We start from the raw sequence: 23415 nt of genomic DNA, 5'->3' as shown, positions 1-23415 counted from the left end.
GGTCATAAAAATTGCTAATTTTAATTTCTAGGATCAATTATGCAGAATACCGAAAATCCTCATTACCAATCACACTTCCTTTTTGAAATTATTCAGACACTTTATTACAGATTCACACTGCATTAATTAGTGAAAGATTCAGTTTCTGATGAGTGTTATGACTGTATGGGAAGCTGAAGTTGCCCAGTTAACTGACTGCAAGGAATGATGCAGCTTTCAGATTTTAGAAATCTTCAGTCAAAGAGGCAACACTGTTAAATATCTTGCATGCCCTGAAGCCTTTTACTACTGTAAATTCAATAACAAGAGAATTAAATCACAGTACCAGGAAACTAATATAGTCTGTGCATATAATTTATATAACACTGTAAAACACTACCAAAAAACTAAACAACTGGGTCAACATCATCAATTATTTCTATTTTTGTCAGGAAGTTTAGCATTTCTTTATTAGAGGCAGAAGGATTGTTTATAAACGGATTCAAAATTTAGAAGAAAAATGAATGGCTTTAATCCGTGGGTCAAATAGTCTCAACAAATACATGAATCACCAAAACCATTTATTGCGAGCTAAACTGTAAAAAATCTATCATTTAGAAAGCTAAAAACCAAACAATATTTTTTAAACTGGCCCGGTATTTATTCTGTAGTCACATTCCATGACTGGAATTCAGTCAAATACTTTTAGAAAAGCTCTCATTATGTCTTTGTTAAATTGTTAAATGCTTTCCTGGCAATTTGAAAAAGGAAAAGGAAAAAACGCTATTTTCCATAAGTATCGAAAACATAGAAGATACAAAAATATTTTGATGTATATATATATATATATATATATATACACACACACATATGGCCATGAAGTTATCCACATGTACAATAACATTTTTTTTAAAAAGGGATTGTCATGCAAGGCAAAGAGGGAACAACAGCCAGCAGCCCCGAACGGCCTAGTAAATTATACTGCTACACCAAGAGGCAAGATGTAGATTTCTTACAGCCATTGTGTGTTCTGCCAACCCTGGTGCACCAAGTGATGGTCTGAAACGTTGCTATATGAAATAACCTTTGCTATTAAAAAAACTACGCAACCTGCAGGAAACCTCAAAAGTGGACAGGGATCAAGTCGACAGTCCAGCGAAGGACAACTGGTTTAGATTTTAAATGCCTCTCAGCTGATGGAATTCAGGCAGGATGGACAGTCGCTCCAAGGCAGTGGACCCAAGTCCTTTTAAAATGTGTAGCTGGGGCTCAGCATAATTTTAACCCAAGGCCCAAGTGGGGGAGCAGTGGTGGCTTCCCTGCCAGGCAAACATGAGAAGTAGGAATAGGAGTAGGCCACAAAGCCCCTCTAGACTGCTCTGCTATCCACTAGGATTATGGCTGATCGTCTCCATTAACTCCACTTTCCCTCCATCCCTCGAATCCCCTAGTACCGAAATTTTTTTTGGATCAATCTGTCTTGAATATGCTCAATGACGGACCACAGCCGTGTGTGGTAGAGAATTCCAAAGTTTCTCCTCGTCTCAGTTCTAAATGGCCGACCCCTTAGCCTGAGACTATGACCACTAGTTCTAGACTCTCCAGCAGGCGGGCAAGCCAGGAGCACCACCAAACATATCTAAAAACGAGGTGTCAATCTGGTGAAGCTATAACACAGGACTACTTGTGTGCCAAACAACACAAGCAGAAAGTGATAGACAGAGCTAAGCAATTCCATAACCAACGGATCAGATCTAAACCCGATAGTCCTGCCACATCCAGCCATGAATGGTGGTGGACAATCAACTCAGGCTCCACAAATATCCCCATCCTCAATGATGTGGGAGCTCAGCACATCAGTACAAAAGATAAGGCTGAAACATTTGCTACAATCTTCAACCAGAAGTGCCAAGTGGGGGATCCATCTCAGCCTCTTCCGGAGGTCCCCCGCATCACAGGTGCCAGTCTTCAGTCAATTCGATTCACTCCATGAGATATCAAGAAATGGCTGAAGGCACTGGATACTGCGAAGGTTATGGGCCCTGACAATATTCCGGCAATAATACTGAAGACTTGTGCTCCAGAACTTGCCACACCCCTAGCCAAGCTGTTCCAGTACATCTACAACACTGGCATCTACCCAGCAATGTGGAAAATTGTGCCCAGATACGTAAAAAGCAGGACAAATCCAATCCGGCCTATTACCACCCTATCAGTCTACTCTCCATTATCAGTAAAGTGATGGAAGAGGTCATCAACAGTGCCATCAAGTGGCACTTCCTTAGCAATAACCTGCTCACTGATGCTCAGTTTGGATTCCGCCAGGGCCACTCAGCTCCTGACCTCATTACCGCCTTGACTCAAACATGGACAAAAGAGCTGAACTCCAGAGGTGGGATGGGAGTTACTGCCCTTGACACCAAGGCAGCATTTGACCGAGTGTGGCGGCAAGGTGCCCAAGCAAAACTGGAGTCAATGGGAATCAGGGGGAAAACTCTCCGCTGGTTGGAGTCATACCTAACACAAAGGTGTTTGTCATTGTTGGAGGTCAGTCATCTCAACTCCAGGACATCAGTGCAGGAGTTCCTCAGGGTAGTGTCCTAGGCCCAACCATCTTCAGCTGCTTCACCAATGATCTTCCTTCCATCAAAAGGTCAGAAGTCAGGATGTTTGTTGATGATTGCACAATGTTCAGCACCATTCGCGACTCCTCAAATAACGAAGCTGTCCAGGTCCAAATGCAGCAAGGCCTGGACAATATCCAGGCTTGGGCTGACAAGTGGCAGGCAATGACCATCTCTAACAAGATAGAATTTAACCATCGTCCCTTGGTATTTGATGGCATTACCATTGCTGAAACCCCCACTGTCAACATCCTGGGGGGGCGGGGGGAAGACGTTACGTTATCAGTGACCAGAAACTGAACTGGACCAGCCATATAAATACTGTTGCTACTTGGGCAGGTCAGAGGCTGGGAATCCTGCAACTCACCTCCTGCCTCCCACTGTCCTCAATCTACAAGGCACAAGTCAGGAGTGTGATGGAATACTCTCCACTTGCCTGGGTGAGTGCAGCTCCCACAACACTCAAGAAGCTTGACACCATCCAGGATAAAGCAGCCCACTTGATTGTTTGTGGAAGGGGTGTCTTTCACACCCTCCACCACCGACACACAGTGGCAGCAGTGTGTACCATGTACAAGATGCACTGCACGAATACACCAAGGCTCCTTAGACAGCACCTTCCCAACCCACGACCTCTATACCATCTAGAAGGGCAAGGGCAGCAAACACATGGGGAACACAACCACCTGGAAGTTGCCCTCCAAGCCACTCACCTTCCTCACTTGGAAATATATCACCGTTCCTTCACTGCCGCTGGGTCAAAATCCCGGAACTCCCTCCCTAATAGCACTGTGGGTGTATCTACACCACATGGATTGCAGCGGTTCAAGAAGGCAGATCATGTCCACCTTCTCAAAGGTAATTATGGATGGGCAATAATTCATGGCCTAGCCAGCGAAGCCCACATCCCTTGAGTGAATAAACAAGGCCAGGGCAAACAGCCTCTCAGCATCTATCTGGTTAAGCCCTCTAAAGAGTTTTGTAAGTTTCAATGAGATCACCTCTCATTCTTCTAAACTTGAGAATATAGGCTCATTCTACACAGCCGTCCCTTACAGGGCAGCTTTCACATCCCAGAGGTCAAGCTAGTTGAACTTTCATTGCACTTCCTCTAAGTCAAGTATATCCATCCTTAGCTAAGGAGACAAAACTACAAACAATACTCCAGGTTTGGTCACACCCAAGTCCTTTGCTAAGAATAGCAGGCAGGCCCAGAAAAGTAAGGTAAATTTAACTTACTTTTTTTCAGTTTCCTTGTGGCCCAAGAGGTGCAGAAGTGCCCCTCTAGGCCCCACAAAGAAACACTTGGACTTTCCTGCTCTGGGCTTCCCTGCCTTGTCAGGGATACTTCTTAAACCTCAAAATCCTTTCAGAAAAGCCTCCTGAAGAGTTAATATGTCTTTTTCTGTCCAAAAAGTTATTTTACTTTGTCTTAAAAGGTTGATGTTGATCAAATCCTTGAATGCTTTTCCGCTTCCAGAAAACTCAAGTTTCTTGGGTCTTTCCATGGCGGACTCCTCCCAGGCAATTAGTGGGCCTCATTATCTGTGCCCTGCCCCCTTCTCAGATTCAAGGATTCTATTACAGACAGGGAGAAAAATGCCATGGGAGGTTAAGAAAGTAGCAAATAATTTTAATTCAGGGCCAAAGAATACCATCAAAGCTGGAAGCCTCATGGCTGCTGTTTGTGGCCTCACAACACTGGTGGTCATTGCCACTGCTGCAGAGGCTGGGTTCTGCTACCATTTCCAGGGACACGGCTAAGGGGTTGGAGTGGACCTGTGATACGTGGGGCCAATTAAACTTACCTGACCCCAGGAATATAGGTGGGTACAGGGCGGTTGAAGATAAAAGTTACAGTATTCAGGATTATGTAACAATCCAGATTACTACGTTAGCGTTATTCTCCATGGAGCAGAGAAGATTAAGAGGTGATTTGATTGAAGTGTTCAAAATCACGAATGCTTTTGAAAGAGTAAATTAAGGAGAAACTGTTTCCAGTTAGTAACATTCAAAAGACAATTGGATAAACACTTGGAAGGTTAAAAAAAATGCAGGGCTATGGAGATAAAGCAGGGGAGTGGTAGTAATTGAATAGATCTGCCAATAAACCAGCACAGGCACATCATTTTATGATTTCAGATTACTACTTGTCTCCTTTAAAAGTGAAAGGGCCCAGTGTCTGAAATGAGAAAATATCACTCCAAGTCTGTTTCAAATAAATTAGGCATAGCATAATGAATAATATAATATGCTTTGTCATTTCTTCACCTCCCTCTCCTTTAAGCTGCCAATCTGAAATTAACTGGCATAATACACGATTACAGATTCTTACTGGCAAGTGTCTGAGAATAGGGCTTGTCTGCTTCTCTTGGACGAGAGACTGCACGCAAACAAAGAAATCAAAGAGGGGGGGCAAAATATTTTAAACAGACCATTTTTTTCTATGTTGGAAATCCACACCAAAGCAGCATGAGGAAAAAAAATGTTTTTATGTAATGAGTGGTTACAGTTTGGAATGCAAATTGGGCTGTGGAAACAGATTTTTTTTCTTTCAAAACTTTCAAAAGGGAACTGGATAAATTGGAGGAGAAACAAAAAACATTTCAAGGATATGGGGAAAGAGCCAGCAAATGCGACTAACTGGATTGATCTTCAAAACAGCCAATGCAGACTCAATGGGCTGAATGGCCACCTTTTGTAGTGTACAATGATTCTATGATAACAACGTGGAGGACGCTTTCACAGCATAAAAAAAACCTCAGCTCTCAAGATTAACTACAGTAAACTACTTTTGTTGTATTACTACTACTCACTTAAGCATGGAGGTGTCTTCTGATGCCGCTGAGATTGCCTGTGGTCCCATTTTCTTTAGCTTCTGAACAGCCGAGACAGGTGACTGCCTCTCTCCACTTAAACGGTCTGGTAAAACCGTATCTTTGTTGAGGTTAATTTCAGAATACGGACAACTGACCAATCTAAAATAGAAAAGCAATATATCGCTATTTGAGGGCTTCTAAACTCATATCCTGAAATATTACCTGTGTACAGTCACTATACAAAGTGATCCACATTGCTAACAGTTAACTGACTCAGTCATATTTCCATTCCTTGTTATCAGCGTTGCAATACTGTTAGCCTGTTATGGGAGGGGAAAGAAAGAGACATCCCAATAATTAAACACCGGCAATATTTCAATCTTCTCACAAAAACCCGACGTCTGTGCACATTTCCTGTCATCCTTTTCCCATTAGAGACACCTATGCCCAAACATATAATGGAAATTGCCTATGTAAATATGTAATGCTGTAATTCTGCCTTCACACCAGCTGAGGTGCTGTAGTATCTCAGTTTTGCTTCTCCCAGCTCCTCAGTTTGTACTGCAAAGTCTCTCCAACCAACTCTACTTTCAAACTGCTACAAATTTTGACCTTAAGTAATATTTGTGTGTCATAATTGTATTTGATAAAGGCCGAATATAAAAATGGCGACTGAAATACACCCTTCATGCCCTGGTTGAACTATCCCATGACCCCCGGCCCTAAATCATTGGAAGACTAAATTTGGCCCCGACTTCTCAAGCACCACAGGAGATGAACTAACAGTTTTATAACTTTTCTGCCTCAGATTCCCATCACTACTAACATTGCATCCCTCCCTTAAATGATTGTTTTTTTAACAATCACGAATGGATGCAAATTTTTATTAAGAGCTTAAACTAATTAGTCATTAGTGCTGATGCCCCTCTATTCAAATGCAATGAATATACATTCCTTGCCCTGTTGATTTTAGTGAAGATGATCCAGGAGTACAGACTATATATCTCACTTCAAACCCCACTAACCTTTCTTTTACCAACAATGTAAGGACTCAAATAAACAATGGTTAAAATCTGTCAATCAATTATAATTTTTTTTTTTAAATGGTCAGTGTCATCACCGAGGATTAAAATGAACAATTCTAAAGATTTAAACACAGAAACAAGTTATTCTTTTTTTTAAATATAAAAAGGCAGATGGTACTAATAATTTCTCTCACATACGTGTAGTGTGCAGCATATCTTGCTCCTTTGACGTGCCCTATTCCTTTACAACCAGGTGTTGGGCATCCTCCTTGTCCTGGACTTAGTGCCAAGTCAGTGGGGCCTAATTGTAGGGGAGGGCAATGAAAATACAACACTTAGGTTTTATAACATTGGCCTTTTTGACTAAATAGAAACAGAAAATACTGGAAAGTCATCATAGGTTTGTCAGCATCTGGTAGGAAAAAGACATTAACCATTGAGAATGAAGACCATTTGGGCAGAATTTTCCGGGTGCCAGGATGGCGGCGGGTGGCTTGGAATTGGGCCTCAAAGGGGCAGCTCTCCGGCCCGCTCCCACCACCAGGGAGGAATGTGGATCAAAATGTGGATCAGTTGTCCACCCATATTTAAGGCCCCAATTAGGGGCCAGTCAGAGTGTAGCAGCATGCCATCCATCGCCTGTGGAGGTTGCCAGCTTAATGGAGGCGGCCTCCCTGCAGCGTTTCAGGTGGCTATTGGAGCCGGAGCCTCCATCCCCAAGGAAGTCCTTGGCCCTCAACAATACCGTTGGAGGGGTTTTCCCTCCAATTGGAGGGGCCCAAATTTTTTAACTTAATTTTCACTGCTCCAAGGGTGGTTGCATTGAGACAGCCCTCACTTTTAATTACCTGCCTCAGCAGTACCTACCCTCTCTTGGTGGGGCTGCCAAGGCTGTAGGGCTGCTGGGCCTGCAACAACTGGATTGGACGGCAAGCTCAGAAACAGCTAATTAGCAGGCCACACCCAGGAAACTAGCTTCCCCAGTCTGGCTCCTGGCAAGTGGGGGGCTTGAGTGCCTATTTAGTCCCAACGTCCAGAGGAAAATCCTACCCTTTGTCCTTCAACAGACTTGATAGCTCAGATAATAAAATTCCTTCAGATATTTGAGAAAATAAAAAAAAGTTAAGCCAATTACAGAGGGGAGGTTAATGGCTGGCAGGAGGTCTGTAATGAAATAGAAAATGGTGGGAACATGCAATTGTTCCACCAATACTGAAAAAGCCAAAAACAGGCCAATGCTCCAACACAGACCAGCCCCCTGTCAAACTGGGTTCTGAAGAGATCTAAAGGTCAGCCAGCTTCCTCACTCACTGGATGCCAACAGACCTTCCCTTGGCCACAAACAAAATGGGGCATATAGTTATTAAAGTGGTTACTCAGATCAGAGAAACGTCGAGGACCCAAAAGAAAGAAGAGATTCTGCTTCTTGCAACGAGCATGACTGGAGAATGTCAAAGACAGAGAGGTACTGACTTTCAGGTGCAACGTTAAAAGATCCAATAACTGGGACTTCGACATTCATCCCTCAGCTGGCAGCACAAAAAAAACAGGCCGGGTGGCCATTCATTTCATTGCCGTGTATGGGATCTTGCTCTGTGCATTTAGCCGCTATGTTTGCCTGACAGAAACACAGACTACACTTTTATCATGAAGTAACTCATTGGCTGTGAAGTGTTTTGGGATGTCCTGCGGATTTGAAATGTGCTATAAAATGCAAGTTCTTTCTTTCCAGTGGCTGTGAAGAATGTTGGCATCAAATGAGGAAAAACTGACCGTCTCCCAGCTCTGGAAAAACACAGCTCACGATCCACTTTTAACAAAATCATGGCAACATAATTAGCAGCTCTGATTCCTCTCTGCAGTGAAAGGAGGACAAGTGGCTTTAATGCAAAATAAAGGAGAGAACACACAGCCAGGACTCCAACTTACTAAGAGGTATCTGTAGTGAATGTCCAGTTTTAGCACACCAGCCAGCAGGATGGATATCTGGGCTATCTGCATCTATCCAATAGTCATAGTCATGACTCCAGCCATCAAAATGGATCTGAAACACCATAACGATATTATGCATTACTTATTCTAAATAAAGTTACATATATAATGCTCATGTCATGCAAGTGCTGGGTAGCAACCATCACCAACATAAAAAGACCCAACCATATCCTTTTGACTGTGAATGGCACCACCACCTCAAAGTTCCCCACTACCACCCTGGAGGTCACCTCCGACCACAGCTAACTAGGTCAGATCAACAACCCAGCTACAAGCGCAGGACCAGGGCTGGGTACTCTGAATGAATGGTTCACCTCCTGACCCCTCTGTGCCTCTCCATCATTACAAGGTTCAAATCAGGAGGGTGATGAAATGTTTACCACTCACGCGGATAGAGTCACAGCAACACTTCAGACGGCCATGCCACTGAACTAAACATCCATCCTTTCCACTGTCAGTGCACTGTCCCTGCAGTTTGCACTCTGCACCAACACACCAAAGCTTATTCCAACAACAACTCCAGCCAATGACCTCCACCATTATCCAGTGAGGTCACTGGGTCACTTGCATCTCCAAGTTCCTTTCCAAGTCAAAGTCCTGATTTGGACATTCACCGCTGTTCCTTGTTGCTCAGTCAAAAATCATGGAACTCCCGAGCCAACATCATGTGGGAGCTGCATCAGCACTAGACTCGCAGCAGTTGCCCTGAGAACAACTACCGTACCCTCCTCAGGGTAATTAGGGATGGTCAATAAAGGCAGGCATTAAAAGGAAATAGCTGCTCATTCACTCACCATGCATCGTGAAATCAAAGCTTTGGCTTCATATCAGATAAAGTATTTTCCCCCAATTTGTAATTGTGAATCCTAAATTTCAAATAGGTTCAATCATTTCCAAAAGCTGTCTGGCCAAAATGTTTGTATTAGCTGCAAGTTTTGGATGGGGAGAGGCAAGCGATTCTAAAACAAAGCAAATGCTGATTTACTAGACTTCACTTAGTTGCAATATGCAGGTTATGAGATGTGAGAAGAATAACGTATCACTCTGTATTAATGACAAAGCACTAATGATGGAAATATGAGTTTCGTGGCTGTTGTCTATAATTTCCAAATTGAACCTTCTGCCTTAACTTCACTGATGGGAACCAGTGATCTTTACAAAGATGAGCCCCCGCTATTTGTTGACAAAACTGCTATACAGATTTCAGTTTCCAGGTGTTGTGTGACAGTATCTAAAGGCGGAATTTTCCATTCCGGGACTAAGTCCCGTGAGGGGGGCAGGAACGAGGAGTCTTTCCTGCTGTGGGGGCTGGCGGGAGGGGGGTGGAATTTTTTTGCTGTATCACACGAAGCTGGCCTCATTAATTATGCAGTCAGGGGTTTCCTGACATTTTTCACAGCAGGGCAGGTTGGGTGGCACGCGCCCCACTGTCATATTTAAAAGCCGCCCAGGCATCAACCTACCCATCGTTCAAGGAGAAATGGCTCCACCAATCACAAGAAGCTCCGGCCCCCGGATTCAGCGAGGCCTCCCTGGAAGTCCTGCTGAATGAGGTGGAGGCCAGGAGGGGCATCCTCTGCCCAGAGGATGGGAGGAGGAGGCCGAACCAACAGACCAACATGGCACAGGAGGAAGTCTCCAGGGTGGTCAGTGCCCAGGGCCTCCACCACAGGACTGGCCTGCAGTGCAGGAAATGGATAAATTACCTCATCTGCCTCCACAAGGGTAAGTGAAACCTCAACTGCTCACACTCACCTCACTGAATGGTAGAAGGGACATGGGCCTCAGTGGCAATGTGTAAGGTGATGGCCCCACTGCAGTCCATCTAGTCTGAAGGTGGAGAGGCCACTGTGGGCCCCTGACCCTTCCACAAAGAGCTCACATGTTGTCTTTGGCAGGGTGCGGGGGGGTGGACAGGGCAGGAAAGGGTCTTGGGCATTGAGGGCACCAGCGAGCACCCCTAATAACATGCCTCTGTAAGCCTTATCCTTATATCTGCATGTTTTCACCGCTCTGGAGGGTGCTGTCCCAAAACCCTTGTGGACAACCTGCGCTGCAGCAAATCACATGGCACACAATCCAGTGGGTTATTTGTAAGACTGGAAGCATAAGAAAGATACCTGAAACCCACTTGCTCTCAACCCCATCTTCTCTCTTTGCACAGGAAAAGTTAAGGCACAACAGGAGAGAGGGGGAGAAGATGGGAGGGCGGCCAGCCTGACTTCAAAAACCTGATGGTCTTTGAGGAGCGGGCAGCCCAGCTGCCAGGGGAGGAGCCTGGCCAAGCCCGTTGAGATGGAGAAGTCAGCTTACGGCCTCCATCCAGTCAGGATCCATGTATGTCATAGAAACCCAAGGATCACGCGTTCCTCCATGTTGGAGGCAGCTAATGAAGTCACTCGCGCTCTCATCTCTCACTTCCGGGTGCCAGCAGGAACAAGGCAAGGCAAAAGGACAAAGCCCCGCCCTGCAGTCACAGCAGCCACAGAGGACCCAGGGCATTGGGGAGGAGGAAGAAACCCATCTGTAGAGGAGTCACAGCAGTCACCTGCATCCTCCACCAGTGCAGAGACACACAACTCAGTGGGTACTAGATGTAGTTCAGTAAGGAGGTCTCATTCTTGTGGTCACTGCATGGGCACATGTCCGCAGCAGGAAGAAGGGTCAGCCAAGCTCACCAGAACTCAGAGGACTGCTGGGATAGAGGCATCTGCGAAGCCAGAGTCCGATGATGAGCCTCTGGAATCGGCCATCCACGAGATGTTGGAGAGGCAGCAAGCAGCAGGGAACATCAAGCAAAGATGGCAAAGGCCCTCAACAGAATGGCATATGAGCCGGAGGAGTCCGTCTGTCTGCTCTCTGATGAAGTGTTTCCAACCTATGCGCACATGGAGGCCTCCATGGGGAGGGTGGCAGATACCACGGAGAACCTGGTCCAGCAGATTCTGCAGGAGATGCGCACAGACCTTCATTCCATCACTAAAGGCACGAGTGAACTTTTGCAGTGGCTACATGAGGGGGGGAACGGGGCACCCTGACATCCTTCCAAGTGCCCCTTCCCATCAAGGAGTCAGGCAGGAGCCCTCGGGGATCCAAAGGGAGAAGCAGCGGCTGTTGGACAGCCCTGTGACCTCCACTCAGAATTCTCCGAGGGTGTCCGGCCCTTCGAAATCCCCATTGCCTGTGACCCCTTCAGCCTTGTCCTCTGTGACCGCAGAGGGAGCAGCTGCCCCACAGCAGGACAGCCAAATTAAGACAGGCCCTCCAGGCCTTGTGTCTCCAGAGGACGGCCGCCAAGGCCATCCAAGGCAACTGGGCAACCTGGTCAGGAAGCTGCCTCCAGCCCTGCCACGATGTCAGGGGAGCACCTAGAAGAAGTGGTAGGGAACACAAGATTAAGAAGTTTTGGATTCACATGTGGTTGCACGGGTGAACTATGATTGTTGACCTTATGACACTTCTGTAAACTTGTACTTTAATGAGGTCTCATGTGATTTATTTGCTTTGTAGTCCTTGAGCCAGCGCACCCCACCAAAATCTTCCGAGGAACACCCAGGCTGGGTCTATGTCCCCCAGAATTATGCATGTGCAAGGAGGCAAAGGTTTTTGCCAGGGCTCTTGAGAGCCATGTCTAAGGTGGCTCCCACGCACTCTGAGCCCTTGCCCTTCACACTCTCATCTGTCCCGATGCCCTACCATTGTAAGTACTACATGCTGGGGTTCCCCCTCAGGTGTCCAGTCGAGATAGCAACATAGGAACAGGAGAAGGCCATTCAGCCTGTCAAGTCTGCTCCGCCATTCAATACGATCATGGCTGATTGAACACTTCAATACCTTTTACCCACACTATCCCCACAACCCTTTACGTTGTTGTTAATCAGAAATCTATCAACCTCTACCTTAAACATACTCAATGACTGAGCTTCCACTGCCCTCTGGGGTAGAGAATTCCAAAGATTCACAACCCTCTGAGTAAAGAAATTTCTCCTCATCTTGGTCCTAAGTGGATTCCCCCTTATTTTGAAATTGTGTCCCCTGGTTCTAGACTCCCCAACCAGGGGAAACATCTTACCTGTCTATTCCTTGAAGTATTTTGTAGGTTTCAATGAGATCACCTCTCATTCTTCGAAATTCTAGAGAATACAGGCCCAGTTTGCCCAATCTCCCTTCATAAGACAGTCCCGCCATCCCTGGAACAAGTCTGGTGAACCTTCGTTGCATTCCCTCTATGGCAATAATATCCTTTCTGAGGCAAGGGGACCAAAACTGCACTCCAGGTGCGGTCTAATCAAGCTTCTGTACAACAATCTAGACTTCACTAATCCTGTACTCAAATCCTCTTGTGATAAAAGCTAACATTCCATTAGTCTTCCTAATAGCCTGCTGTACCTGTATGTTGGCTTTCAGTGACTTATGGACAAGGATGCCCAGGTCCCTTTGTACATCTACACTTTCTAATCTCTTACCATTTAGGAAATACTCTGCACATCTGTTCCTCCTACCAAAGTGGATAACCTCTCATTTTTCCACATTATATCCCATCTGCCATGTTGTTTCCCACTCACTAAGTCTGTCTTTACATCTTCCTCAAAACACACATTTCCGCCTAGCTTTCTGCCTTCTGAAAATCCAAGTATACTAGGTCCATTGACTCTCCTTTATCAATTTTGTTAGTAGCATCCTCAAAAAGCTCCTACGCCCATTCAGCATCTCAAGATCTGCACCACGAGGCTCCACACTGTTTGGAGCAGCCATGGCTATTGCGACCTTCAGCATCCAGAATACCTTTACCCCTCCCCACCATAACCCCCCCCTTCCCCCGAGGTGCGTCATTTAACCTCCCCACCGTTACCTGTCCCCCATCACCCTTTGTCCCATACAGGTGAATGTTGAAGTTCCTTACCTTCCCAAGGAGCCCGCCCCCATTACAATTGGCATGCCCCCTCATCCCGCCAACCCCAAAATTCCACCTTTCCTTCCGCACCCCTCCAACAACCCTCAGCGCCCCTTCACCCACCATCGCCAAACCCTCACCTTCGAACCCTACTGGTTCACACTGCCCCCCTTTCACCCTCACCACCCCTTCTTATCACTGGTTCCCTGAATATTCCCCCCAGGACTCCTCAATTGAACCACAGGCCGCTCCTCTGAGCCCCTCTCTCCTATTTCCAACCCCTACGCCCATTCACACCTGCACACCAACCTCCCAGCCAACCCCCGAACTCCAGCTGGCCCCTTCCCACCCTCACACCCCGTACCAGCTCACCCCCGCAGCATTGCTCTCTTTCCCCTGCTACCCCCAACCTCCTCCACCCTCCCCTAGGCCTCCACACAGTGGTGTTCCAGGGTCCAGTCTCTACAGGCTTCCATCTTCCCTTCCGATCTCCGCTAGCTACCACATGCCTTCTTGCGGAAAAGTGCAACATTTGCGTGCCACGTTGGTCCAGGCGTGTTCTGCACCGGCGTGAAAACCCTCTGGTGGCGCGGGGGGCAAGTGGGGGAACGATTCCCTTCAGGTCTTCATCTGCATCCCATTTACTGGATGCCAGCCTTTGGCGGGAATGGCGACCCACCATGATGGGCAGGAGCGCACGTTCCCGCTGTCATATTACACCGGCGGAAAACTGACTTTACGGCTTCCGCCGCAATGCTCCCCCCCGCCAACCACCCCCGCACCTACCATTAAACCTGCCACCTGGGGGGAGGGTCTGGAAAATTCCACCCGAAGGATAAATCAGGTTTCCTACAGTACTAATCGCTTGCCATCAAAGCTCACACAAGAAATATGTCGCCTGGGCAAGCTACTGGAAGGCTGTGTTCACACCTAAATAACAGTCAGTGGCTTCAGGTGTGGACTAAAGGGGGTGGAGGGAGAGCGGGGACAGAAAAGTTGGAAATGAACACTTTTCAACATTTCACCAATTTGTTCTCTACCATGACTGCTTTGTGTACACAGGTCCTCATGCATCAGCAGCCCTTCAGAACCCAGCTCCAGTAGCCTATTTTTTCATGTGCGACCCTAGACGATCAATTTGAAGGGTATTCGACCACAGGAAACATGACAAGCAATTCTGTTCTCACCCAACAAGTCCACACCCCCACCTTCCAGTGTTGAACATCGCGGAGAGTTAATGGGATTACCAGACAACTTGTTTGCATCATGCAGCAAACTTTCCTATATAAGTAATACATGGATGACTTTGAAGTATCATGAGAGGGAAGTATAGTTCGTCTTTTAATATGTGAAGCACTCATCATTACTGTGATGAGTTTCTTTGCACATCAGCTGTGAGTGAATAAGGTGCAACTTTAGGGGCTACAGTAATAAACATAGGCAGAGGTATCCATTAGCAACGAGATAGAATGATAACAGTTTATAAAACCTGCTCTTCAAAAATATTAGAAACTGTTTGATCGAAGTAACTTTGGAGAAAACAACTACAACTGTTTACATAAATAGACTGTCTTCAAAGGATTTAGGAACAGACACATCATAAAGTCCATCTACGTCCTGTACCTTTGATGCGGACACAATGTGATAAATCAGCAGTCAGGCTGATCACTATGCTTAAAGACTATTTTGTACACAACATTATGAAATAGTTCATGATTACTCGAAAGGCATTCTTGTGAACCATAGGGCTTACTGAATTCTGACTGGGAACAGGATGCCTGGATACTTTTATTCCCTCAAGCCTAGGCACTCCAAGGCCAATTACTGCAGGTATATCAGCAGCTCACCTGAGATCAAATAACTCGGTGAATACCAGGAATCAAACCTGGGCCCTCCCCTGATCTGACAGACTGGATGCCACACCATGCAGTGACTTCACCAACTCAGCTACTGAGGAAACTTAATACTAAATCTTTAAAGTAATTCTGTTACCAAAGTATGACACTGTTAACACAATGAAGTCCTGCTGTTCACGGGGGATACGTTCCTGTGAATTCTTGCACAAGGCAAAATTGCAAACGGGAAGCATACTTTATAATGGGAATGAATTAGATAGGTTCCAGACATCCCAAAATTTGGATTTGAATCGGGTCTTTTCTCTCTCACTCAGAGACCTTCCTGTACTGAAAGCACCAACTGATCCTTTCACCGTTACACGCGGATCTCTCTCTGACCAAGTTCCCCCCTCCCCTTCCTCCTTATTTATTTTGTTTGTTTTTTTCACGACAGAAGGCTGAAAACAAAAAGCACTGTCTCAGCCCTGAGCCGATTCCTCTCACTCCACCATTACAGTGAGAGCAATGAGAAAGCGGGGCTTAAAGGGCTAGGCCTCTCTCTCTCCCCAAGTTGTTGACAACATCACACTATTGTCCAGTATGGAGACAGCTCACCGCCTGTAATCCCAAAATTTAATCCACGTATTCCTCCTCTCCCTATCATTTAACTATGGCCAAGTGCCAGGGTCCCATCCATCCGCCGGCCCTTATAAAGCATCTCTCTCTCTCTCTCTTTCTTTAATGAACGCCCTGCCCTCTTCGCCCCATCCCGGCTTGTGGTGGCATTGGGTGAAAGAAGTTGTACGTTTAAAAAGTCACTGCTCGTTGTTCTGTTGTTGGTTGTTGTTGTGCAAGTGACTGTCAGGACAATTGAGGGAGAAATTGCTGCTGCTGCTGCCGCTGCCAGCCTTCTATCTCTCACTCATACACTCCCTCTCTCTCCTGTTTGGACCAAGGAAAGAAGCAGCCACTCCAAAAGGGACCCTCGCTGGTTGCCAGGCCCGAGCAAGATCCGAGAGCAACCAAAGAGACAGACTGTAACAACTGGGAGAAACGTACACTATTCAATAACCTACCCTCGCTTATAAAAATATCTCCATATAAATGTGCGCACATACACCGCTGATCTGCTTTTCTTTCCCCCGTCGGTGTCTCTCTCTCTCACACACACACACACACACACAAAGAGCTGGCTTGTTACAAGAACCCGTTGTTTTTAGTTTGCTTAAATCGCGGATAGGCGAAGATTTGGGGCTGCAATGAGCGATCGTGTGTACAAGGGCTTTTGACCGGGTAAACAAAATCGTGAAAGAAGTCGCGAATTGCGGAACTTTACCGTACATCAGGGCACTGCAGGCGCCAGCAAACTTGACGCAACACAGGGAACTCACAATATCCATTTTAAAAATTATTGGACAGGTGATAACTAAAAGGTGAAAGAATTTCGCTTTGAAGAGTTCCTCAAATGTTAAGCCAGTGAAACATAGTTTCAAACTAAGATGAGCTTGATCATCCAAGAGTATGAACAGAAAAATTGTTTGAAGAGTGGACTGGATTGGTGAGGTGTATGGCACTAGATTGTTCCCACCTTTCTAGTAATTTTGACTTGACACAATACGTGATAGCTAAGGGGCAGCCCTTTTATCCTGGAAATCACATTTTACACTATCGCACAAAGTCACAATCATCAACCCCACTCCCCTTCACTTCTGCAGACCCTTGATGACGCTGAGGGTCTAAACTATAAATCACAGAACTTTTTAGTAATCCTTCAAAGCAAACAGTTATTTGGGACTGCATCTACTGAAGTTAAATGAATAGGTCTGGCTGACGTATGGTATGGATTATTTGGGTATATTTCAGAATTGGGGAGGTGATTGTGTGGATTAAAGAATCAGTGGGAAACACATTGTATTTAACAGTTGTTGTAGTTACTAAGATTATCCAGGTTGCTGCAGGTGGTAATCAAAATAAGACTACATGTAGCTTCGCAAATAAAAAGGCACAAAATAAATTCAATTGAAAGCAAACTTGCAGCCTTAAAAAAAGAGACACCAATGGAACCATGACAGACTTCATCTGACAATATAAATAAGTGCAATGTAATTTCTCAGTCACAAATGGGAAGAACGCAAGTTTCAAAAGTGCTTTGAAATAGTAGTAAATGCATATTTAGCATTGTCAACATTTACAATCTTGTACAATTGTTTTACTGGGGGATGAATGCTAGACAGAATGTGAATGGTACAATTACTTAAAATTATTTTTACACATTTATATCACACACCCAAGAATTCATAACATTGAAACTTCTGCAGCTTTTCCAAGAACAAAACATAGCATAGAAAAAATTCATAAAGGAATTTAAACTTCACGCTGATTGGATTTGGTCAGACCAAACCTGTACCCAATCAGTAAGTATAAATATTCTGGATTTCTACTGATGTCACCTGCAGGGTCTAAAAGAAGCAAGCATTTATTGCCCATCCCTAATTGCCCTCAAGGTGGTGGTGGTGAGCTGCCTTCTTGAACCACTTGCTGTCCATGTAATGTAGGTACACCCACAGTGCTGTGAGGGAGGGAGTTCCAGAATTTTGATCCATATGGTAGTTATTTGCTTTCCTCTCCAATTTAACACGAAACTGTTTTAAGAATTTTAATGAGTTGTTCTCTTAGCAGTATTTTCAAGGGATTTGCTAGGTAGTATATATATGAAAGGAAAGATTGTGCAGGTCACAAGGCTGATTCTTTTTGTTTTGGATTTCCAGCATCCGCAGTAGTTTTTTGTTTTGATTCTTTTATTACATCTTTCTCATTTAGTATCTCGATAAATATAAATAATATCAGGTTTCATAACTGCCCAATGAGGCAACATCACTAGACGCAGGGAACAAAATTAGATAAAAGCAAAAAACTGCGGATGCTGGAAACCCAAAACAAAAACAAAAATACCTGGAAAAACTCAGCAGGTCTGGCAGCATCTGCTTGGAGGAACACAGTTAACGTTTCGAGTCCGTATGCCCTTCAACAGAACTAAGTAAAAATAGAAGAGAGGTGAAATATAAGCTGGTTTTGGGGGGGGGGGGGGGGGGAGGAGAGACAAGTAGAGCTGGATAAAGGGCCAGCGATAGTTGGAGATAACCAAAAGATGTCACAGACAAAAGGACAAAGCGGTGTTGAAGGTGGTCATATTATCTAAGGGATGTGCTAATTAAGGGTAGAAAGCAGGACAAGCAAGGTACAGATAGCCCTAGTGGGGGTGGGGTGGGGTGAAGGAATTAGATAAAACATGTCCAAGCCAAGTGAGCCCAAACCAGTTCAGGCTTGGTGTACTGATTGTCAGAAGATTCCTTTGTGACTTGAGTAGCCTCGTACTGCACCTTTCCAAGTTGGTCAGGTCTAATTTTGTGACTTGTTAGGGGAAAATTAAAAATGCTAAAAGCGAACGCTAAGAATTTACTGAAAAACTCCAAAATCTCCAGGTAGACATGGATGCTGAACATATTGACTGCTGAGGGTAAGCAGATGGACACTGCACACAAAGGAGCTTTGTGTGATTTACAAAGTTTCGAGAGATGAGCTAATATCTAGGCACAGACAGAACCATTCAAGTGGTACAATGGTGCGATGAAGCCTTGAGAGCTGGACTGGAGATAAAATAAAGTTAGTTTAGGTTTACTCCTCTATCAGATAGGGACAGGACAGATGGTTTTAGCTTAGATATGGGAAAACATACAATGGACAGAGGGGTCTTTGATGAAACACCAGCAGTCTTGAGTTGTGAGAACCAAGGTCTTGCGTACGTGTTTTAATTTTGATTGGATAATATAATTATGTATACACCCTTTAGAATAATTGGTTAGCAGAACCGCATGTTTATGTACTCAATAGGATAGTTTTAACATGGCACCTGCATGTCGGTTACCGAGTGGATATATTCAAATGTACTCAAATGAATTGTGATAAGAAAAAGTATATAAGTTACGAGACTTTGTAATTACGGCAGAGTGCACCCCTTGATGGACTAAGAGGCTGCTCTCCCTGAATATGCTTGTACAAGCTTGAATAAACCGTCTTGTTCGAGAATCCAAACAACTGACGTCCTGAGTTATTTGTCCTGGACTTGGTCTGAGCCGTAGTTAAAAGGGCAGCTGCACCATGCGAAAGCCAGATCATCCCGGGGTCTTGGGGAAGGAGGTTGAATCCCGCCTACATTACTCAATCATACAACATAACATAACCTGATACTTAAATGGGAAAACTTAAATGGGAAAAGAAGTGAGGTAGCAGTACCATCACTGGCACATTTTCCCAGGGAAGTGTCGCTCAAAATTGGTTGTTACCCAAAGTGACGATTCCCCTATAATGGAACCATCCTGGGGTGCTCCACATCAGCGATACCCATGCAACAACCTTGTCACGGACATGCAACATGACATGTCTCCGTTAGCGACAATTTTTTAAAAATGTAACATTTACATATTTTTTTCCCCCCACTATGAGAAGGGGAATAACATTGAAGAAGTCATTAAACTAAGGTGTTTCCCAATTACAGATCCTAAGGCACTACACTTCTTATGTTGAAGTGGTGCTCAAATGCAGGGGAAATAAGGAAGGCAAGATTGAGGTTGGTTATACCACAAAGTGCATATATAATTACAGTACAATTAATATTTAACAGCAATATCTTGTAATTATATAATGCCTTTAATATAGGTAAATTTCTCAAGTGCTCCATAGAGGCATTGGGTGGGGGCGGTGGGGGGGGGGAGGGGGCGGGAAGAGAGAGAGAGAGTAAATACCTTTATTCTATGATCTTCTGTATCTACAATAGTTGCCACTCTTATCAGCATGGGATTTCTCTTATCTACAGACTCCAGTTTCATGTTCAAATGAAAGCCATGGGGTGGGCGCTAGGGGGGCAGAAAACAAAATACAGTTCAGAGATGTCTCTTAAACTAGTATGCTGATCTGGGCAATCAAATTTTTAACTTATTTTACACAATTAATGAACGCTTTCACCAGTGATGTTGGAACAGAGAAGTCTAACGCATAACAAATTTTAGTTCAAACAGATGGTCATGTGAATCCTTCACACTAGCCACAAAAAGACAAATGGAAAGCACTTTGTTAAAAATTTATACTCAAGGGTTTGGGCGGCAAAACACTGACTGATTACTTTCCTCTTGCACATGTAATACTGAACACTCTAAATTTGGCATAACATAGGTTAGATGCCACACCTGGTTTCAATTTCACCTTACCTACCCTGACAGTGCGTGCAACTGGCAATGGAAGGAGGCTGTTCAAAGCAACTATTCAGAAATCTAAAAAAAGACTTGCCTTTACAACTTCAGGATGTTCCACAGCTTTTTACAGCCAATTAAGTACTTTTGAAGTGTAGTCACTGTTATGTTAGAGACACAGCAGCCAATTTGCACAGAGCAAGGTCCCAGAAACAGGATGGTGGTAATGACTAAAGGCTTAATGATGCTGGGTTGTGGGATAAATATTGACCAAGATACTGGGGATCGCTCCCCTGCTCTTCTTCAAAATAGTACCACAGGATCTTTCATACCCTACCCATGAGTACAGACATAGCCTTGGTTTAATGTCTCATTCAAAGGGTGGCACCTCTAATAATGCGGCACTCCTCCAATGTCAGCCTAGATTTTGTGTTCAAATCTCAGTAATGGGACTGGAACCCACAACCTTCTGATTCAGAGGTGGTGGTGCAACAAATTGAGCCAAGGCTGACATTGAGCTCAACAGACTTTAATTACATTGTCCGCTTGATCACAGACATTGTTCTGGGTGACCACTGACGGCCATCTCCTAAGAGCATTGGCTTCATCCTGTGCCCACATATCTCTGGAGGCATCAAGCCAGGCAGGTAAAAAAAAGTGGGGGAATTATCAAAAAGAAAACCCATTTTAAAAATGCTGCACAGACTTTACTCTAGCTAATGGAATGCAATAAATCCTTTCTTAAGTTGGGTTCTCCATGATCCATGTGCCATCTGCAGTCACAAGGATGATGGGCACCTTGCTTCTAAGTCTCTGCTGTGCTATTATTTAAACAAGCCAAGTGGATTTATGCAAGAGCAGCTCAGTAATGAACACGCCCACGAATACTCCCTTTCTCTGCATCTCAAAGTATCAGATTCAACAAAGATTGGGAAACTTGGTACAGTCAAGACCTGGAGCACTACCATGCCCTAGCACAGCAGTGCCTGCAGTATACAACTAGTTTAAGAAAAACCTTTGCATAAAGATGAGAGGTAAGTGGAGAGATTACTTAATTTTTTAAAAAACTTGCAAATTTAACTCAAGATGATTGGGAGTTTTTTTTATTTTAATGGTTCAAAGGAATTAAGGAACCCACAAACTGCACATTATTGAATAATAAATGTCATAATACAGCTCTGCCTGACTTACAAACTTGTAATTATGATATATGCTGCACTGAGTATGACCATTAGCTGTTCTGCAAAGGATTTTACACCAGATTTTACAAGTCTTTTTGCTATACCAAAAAAAGAGTATTTTAATTGTCACAATACAACAGGTAAAGAATCCCTTGGCTAGTTGATCCAATTGCCTTCTCCCCCATTAAACGATGGCTGAATTTTCTATTTCTATGCAAATGTTGCAACAGGAGATAATCAAAGATTGCTCACTGCCTAATTTCTAATCATCTATTGAGCACAAAGGAGTTTGTCACCTCATACCTGTTTAAAAGCCCGTGCTGGAGCTGCCTGTGCACCAGAGCCCTCCAAGTACTCCTCCCAGGAAAAATCTTTGGTATCTTTATACTCTGTAAGAAAGTGCACAGGGACATAAATTAAAATAGTAATGCAGGGAATGGAGCTTTAGAGTTTTAATCTAGACATAGAAATATTTTATTCCATATTTTAGATGGAATGCTCACTACAGTTTATGCTATTTAAACAGAATTCACATTTTGAAGGAAAATGGAGACTAACCAGGTGGTGTTGTAAGAGGCAATCCAGATGCCTGACATGATCCAACTGGACGAATATATTGACTGCTAGCATCACACCTATCAACAGAAAAATATTCCAAAAATGGCAATAATGTTCAACTCTGCCAAATGACACAAAAAGCGCCCCTGACTGTAAATTAAGCCTAACCTTCTTGCTCTCTCATGTAATTAAAATAATCAAACTGTTTCCATTAGTACAAAATTAGTACACTTTGTAAAACAAAATCCAAGAGCTAAAATTTCAATAATCCACAAAACTCATCAGGCTTTCATTAGGAACAAAGAGGATTTAAACTTGGGTCCATCAAACTCTGCAGGAGTGAATCATAGTAAATACATCTGTGAAAAAAACAGCACTTATTAAAACACCCATATAACTTACAAGACAAGGTATACAAGAGGCACTCTGAAACCACGGACACTAACAAATGATGATCTATGGATAGTCTGCAGCGCACAAAGGCATCTTACAACTTAAAACACAGCTAGCTGCAAAGCTACTCGCACTGGGTCAGGAGCATTGTCACTTTCCCTTGTAGCTTGCTTGCTTCCTTTCTATCCCCAGGTTCTCATGAGGTCAGTATATGCTGGAGAGAATGAGATGGCAGCAGGTTTTGTAAAAGAAATGATTTTTGTGGAATGAGGAGCTCTTTACCAAACACGTATAGGAAAAGGGAAAGCCTTATTCGGTGGTACTGTAGGCTTGTACATGATCCAAGGGATATGGATCGTATTCTCTCAGATCTAATCCCAACATTTTTATCAAACCTGTTGACAAGGGTGGTGCTGTTGTTGACTGGCGTATCGACCTCTAGCTTGCAGAGACTGAGTGCCAACTCTCAGACACTTTTTCCTACCTCACCCTGGATCATGCCTCACCACTAAACATCAAGCCATTGTTTCCAGGACTGTCACTGACCTAATCTCCTCTAGAGATCTTCCCTCCACAGCTTCCCACTTCATAGACCCCCAACCACCTAGCCCACTTTTATCCCTTCCCAAAATCCATAAACAGGACTGTTCTGTTAGACAAATCATTCCAGTCTGTTCCTGCCTCACTGAACTTATTTCTTATCTTGACTTATTTTTTTTCTCCCCTTGTCCAGTCTCTTCCCATAATTTCTAGTTTCCCAGCCCTATCTGCCTCCTCTTCACTATGGATGTCCAATCTCTGTACACCTCATCCCCCACCAGGAGGGTCTGAGGGCTTCCCGCTCCTTCCTTTAATGGAGGCCCAAACAC

The 23415-nt window shown here is 44.4% G+C and overlaps 1 protein-coding gene across 2 annotated transcripts in view; it reads right to left on the bottom strand.

Annotated features, from left to right (window-relative positions):
- The window catches only part of LOC144696097 (lethal(3)malignant brain tumor-like protein 4), a 72737-nt gene that overhangs the window by 11264 nt on the left and 38058 nt on the right, over positions 1 to 23415 (bottom strand). For both annotated transcript variants that reach the window (XM_078567360.1, XM_078567358.1), the window contains exons 12-17: positions 22154 to 22230; positions 21899 to 21984; positions 19971 to 20081; positions 8377 to 8491; positions 6646 to 6748; positions 5420 to 5581 (exon numbers count right to left, since the gene is read on the bottom strand). In XM_078567360.1, coding sequence (XP_078423486.1) covers positions 5420 to 5581; positions 6646 to 6748; positions 8377 to 8491; positions 19971 to 20081; positions 21899 to 21984; positions 22154 to 22230 — 654 coding nt within the window. The remainder of the gene's footprint in view (positions 1 to 5419; positions 5582 to 6645; positions 6749 to 8376; positions 8492 to 19970; positions 20082 to 21898; positions 21985 to 22153; positions 22231 to 23415) is intronic.

This window comes from Cetorhinus maximus, chromosome 21, assembly GCF_964194155.1.
Source record: "Cetorhinus maximus chromosome 21, sCetMax3.hap1.1, whole genome shotgun sequence".
Taxonomy (NCBI): domain Eukaryota; kingdom Metazoa; phylum Chordata; class Chondrichthyes; order Lamniformes; family Cetorhinidae; genus Cetorhinus; species Cetorhinus maximus.
Note: the sequence above shows the minus strand (reverse complement) of the source record. Positions and strands in the feature narration are given on the sequence as shown.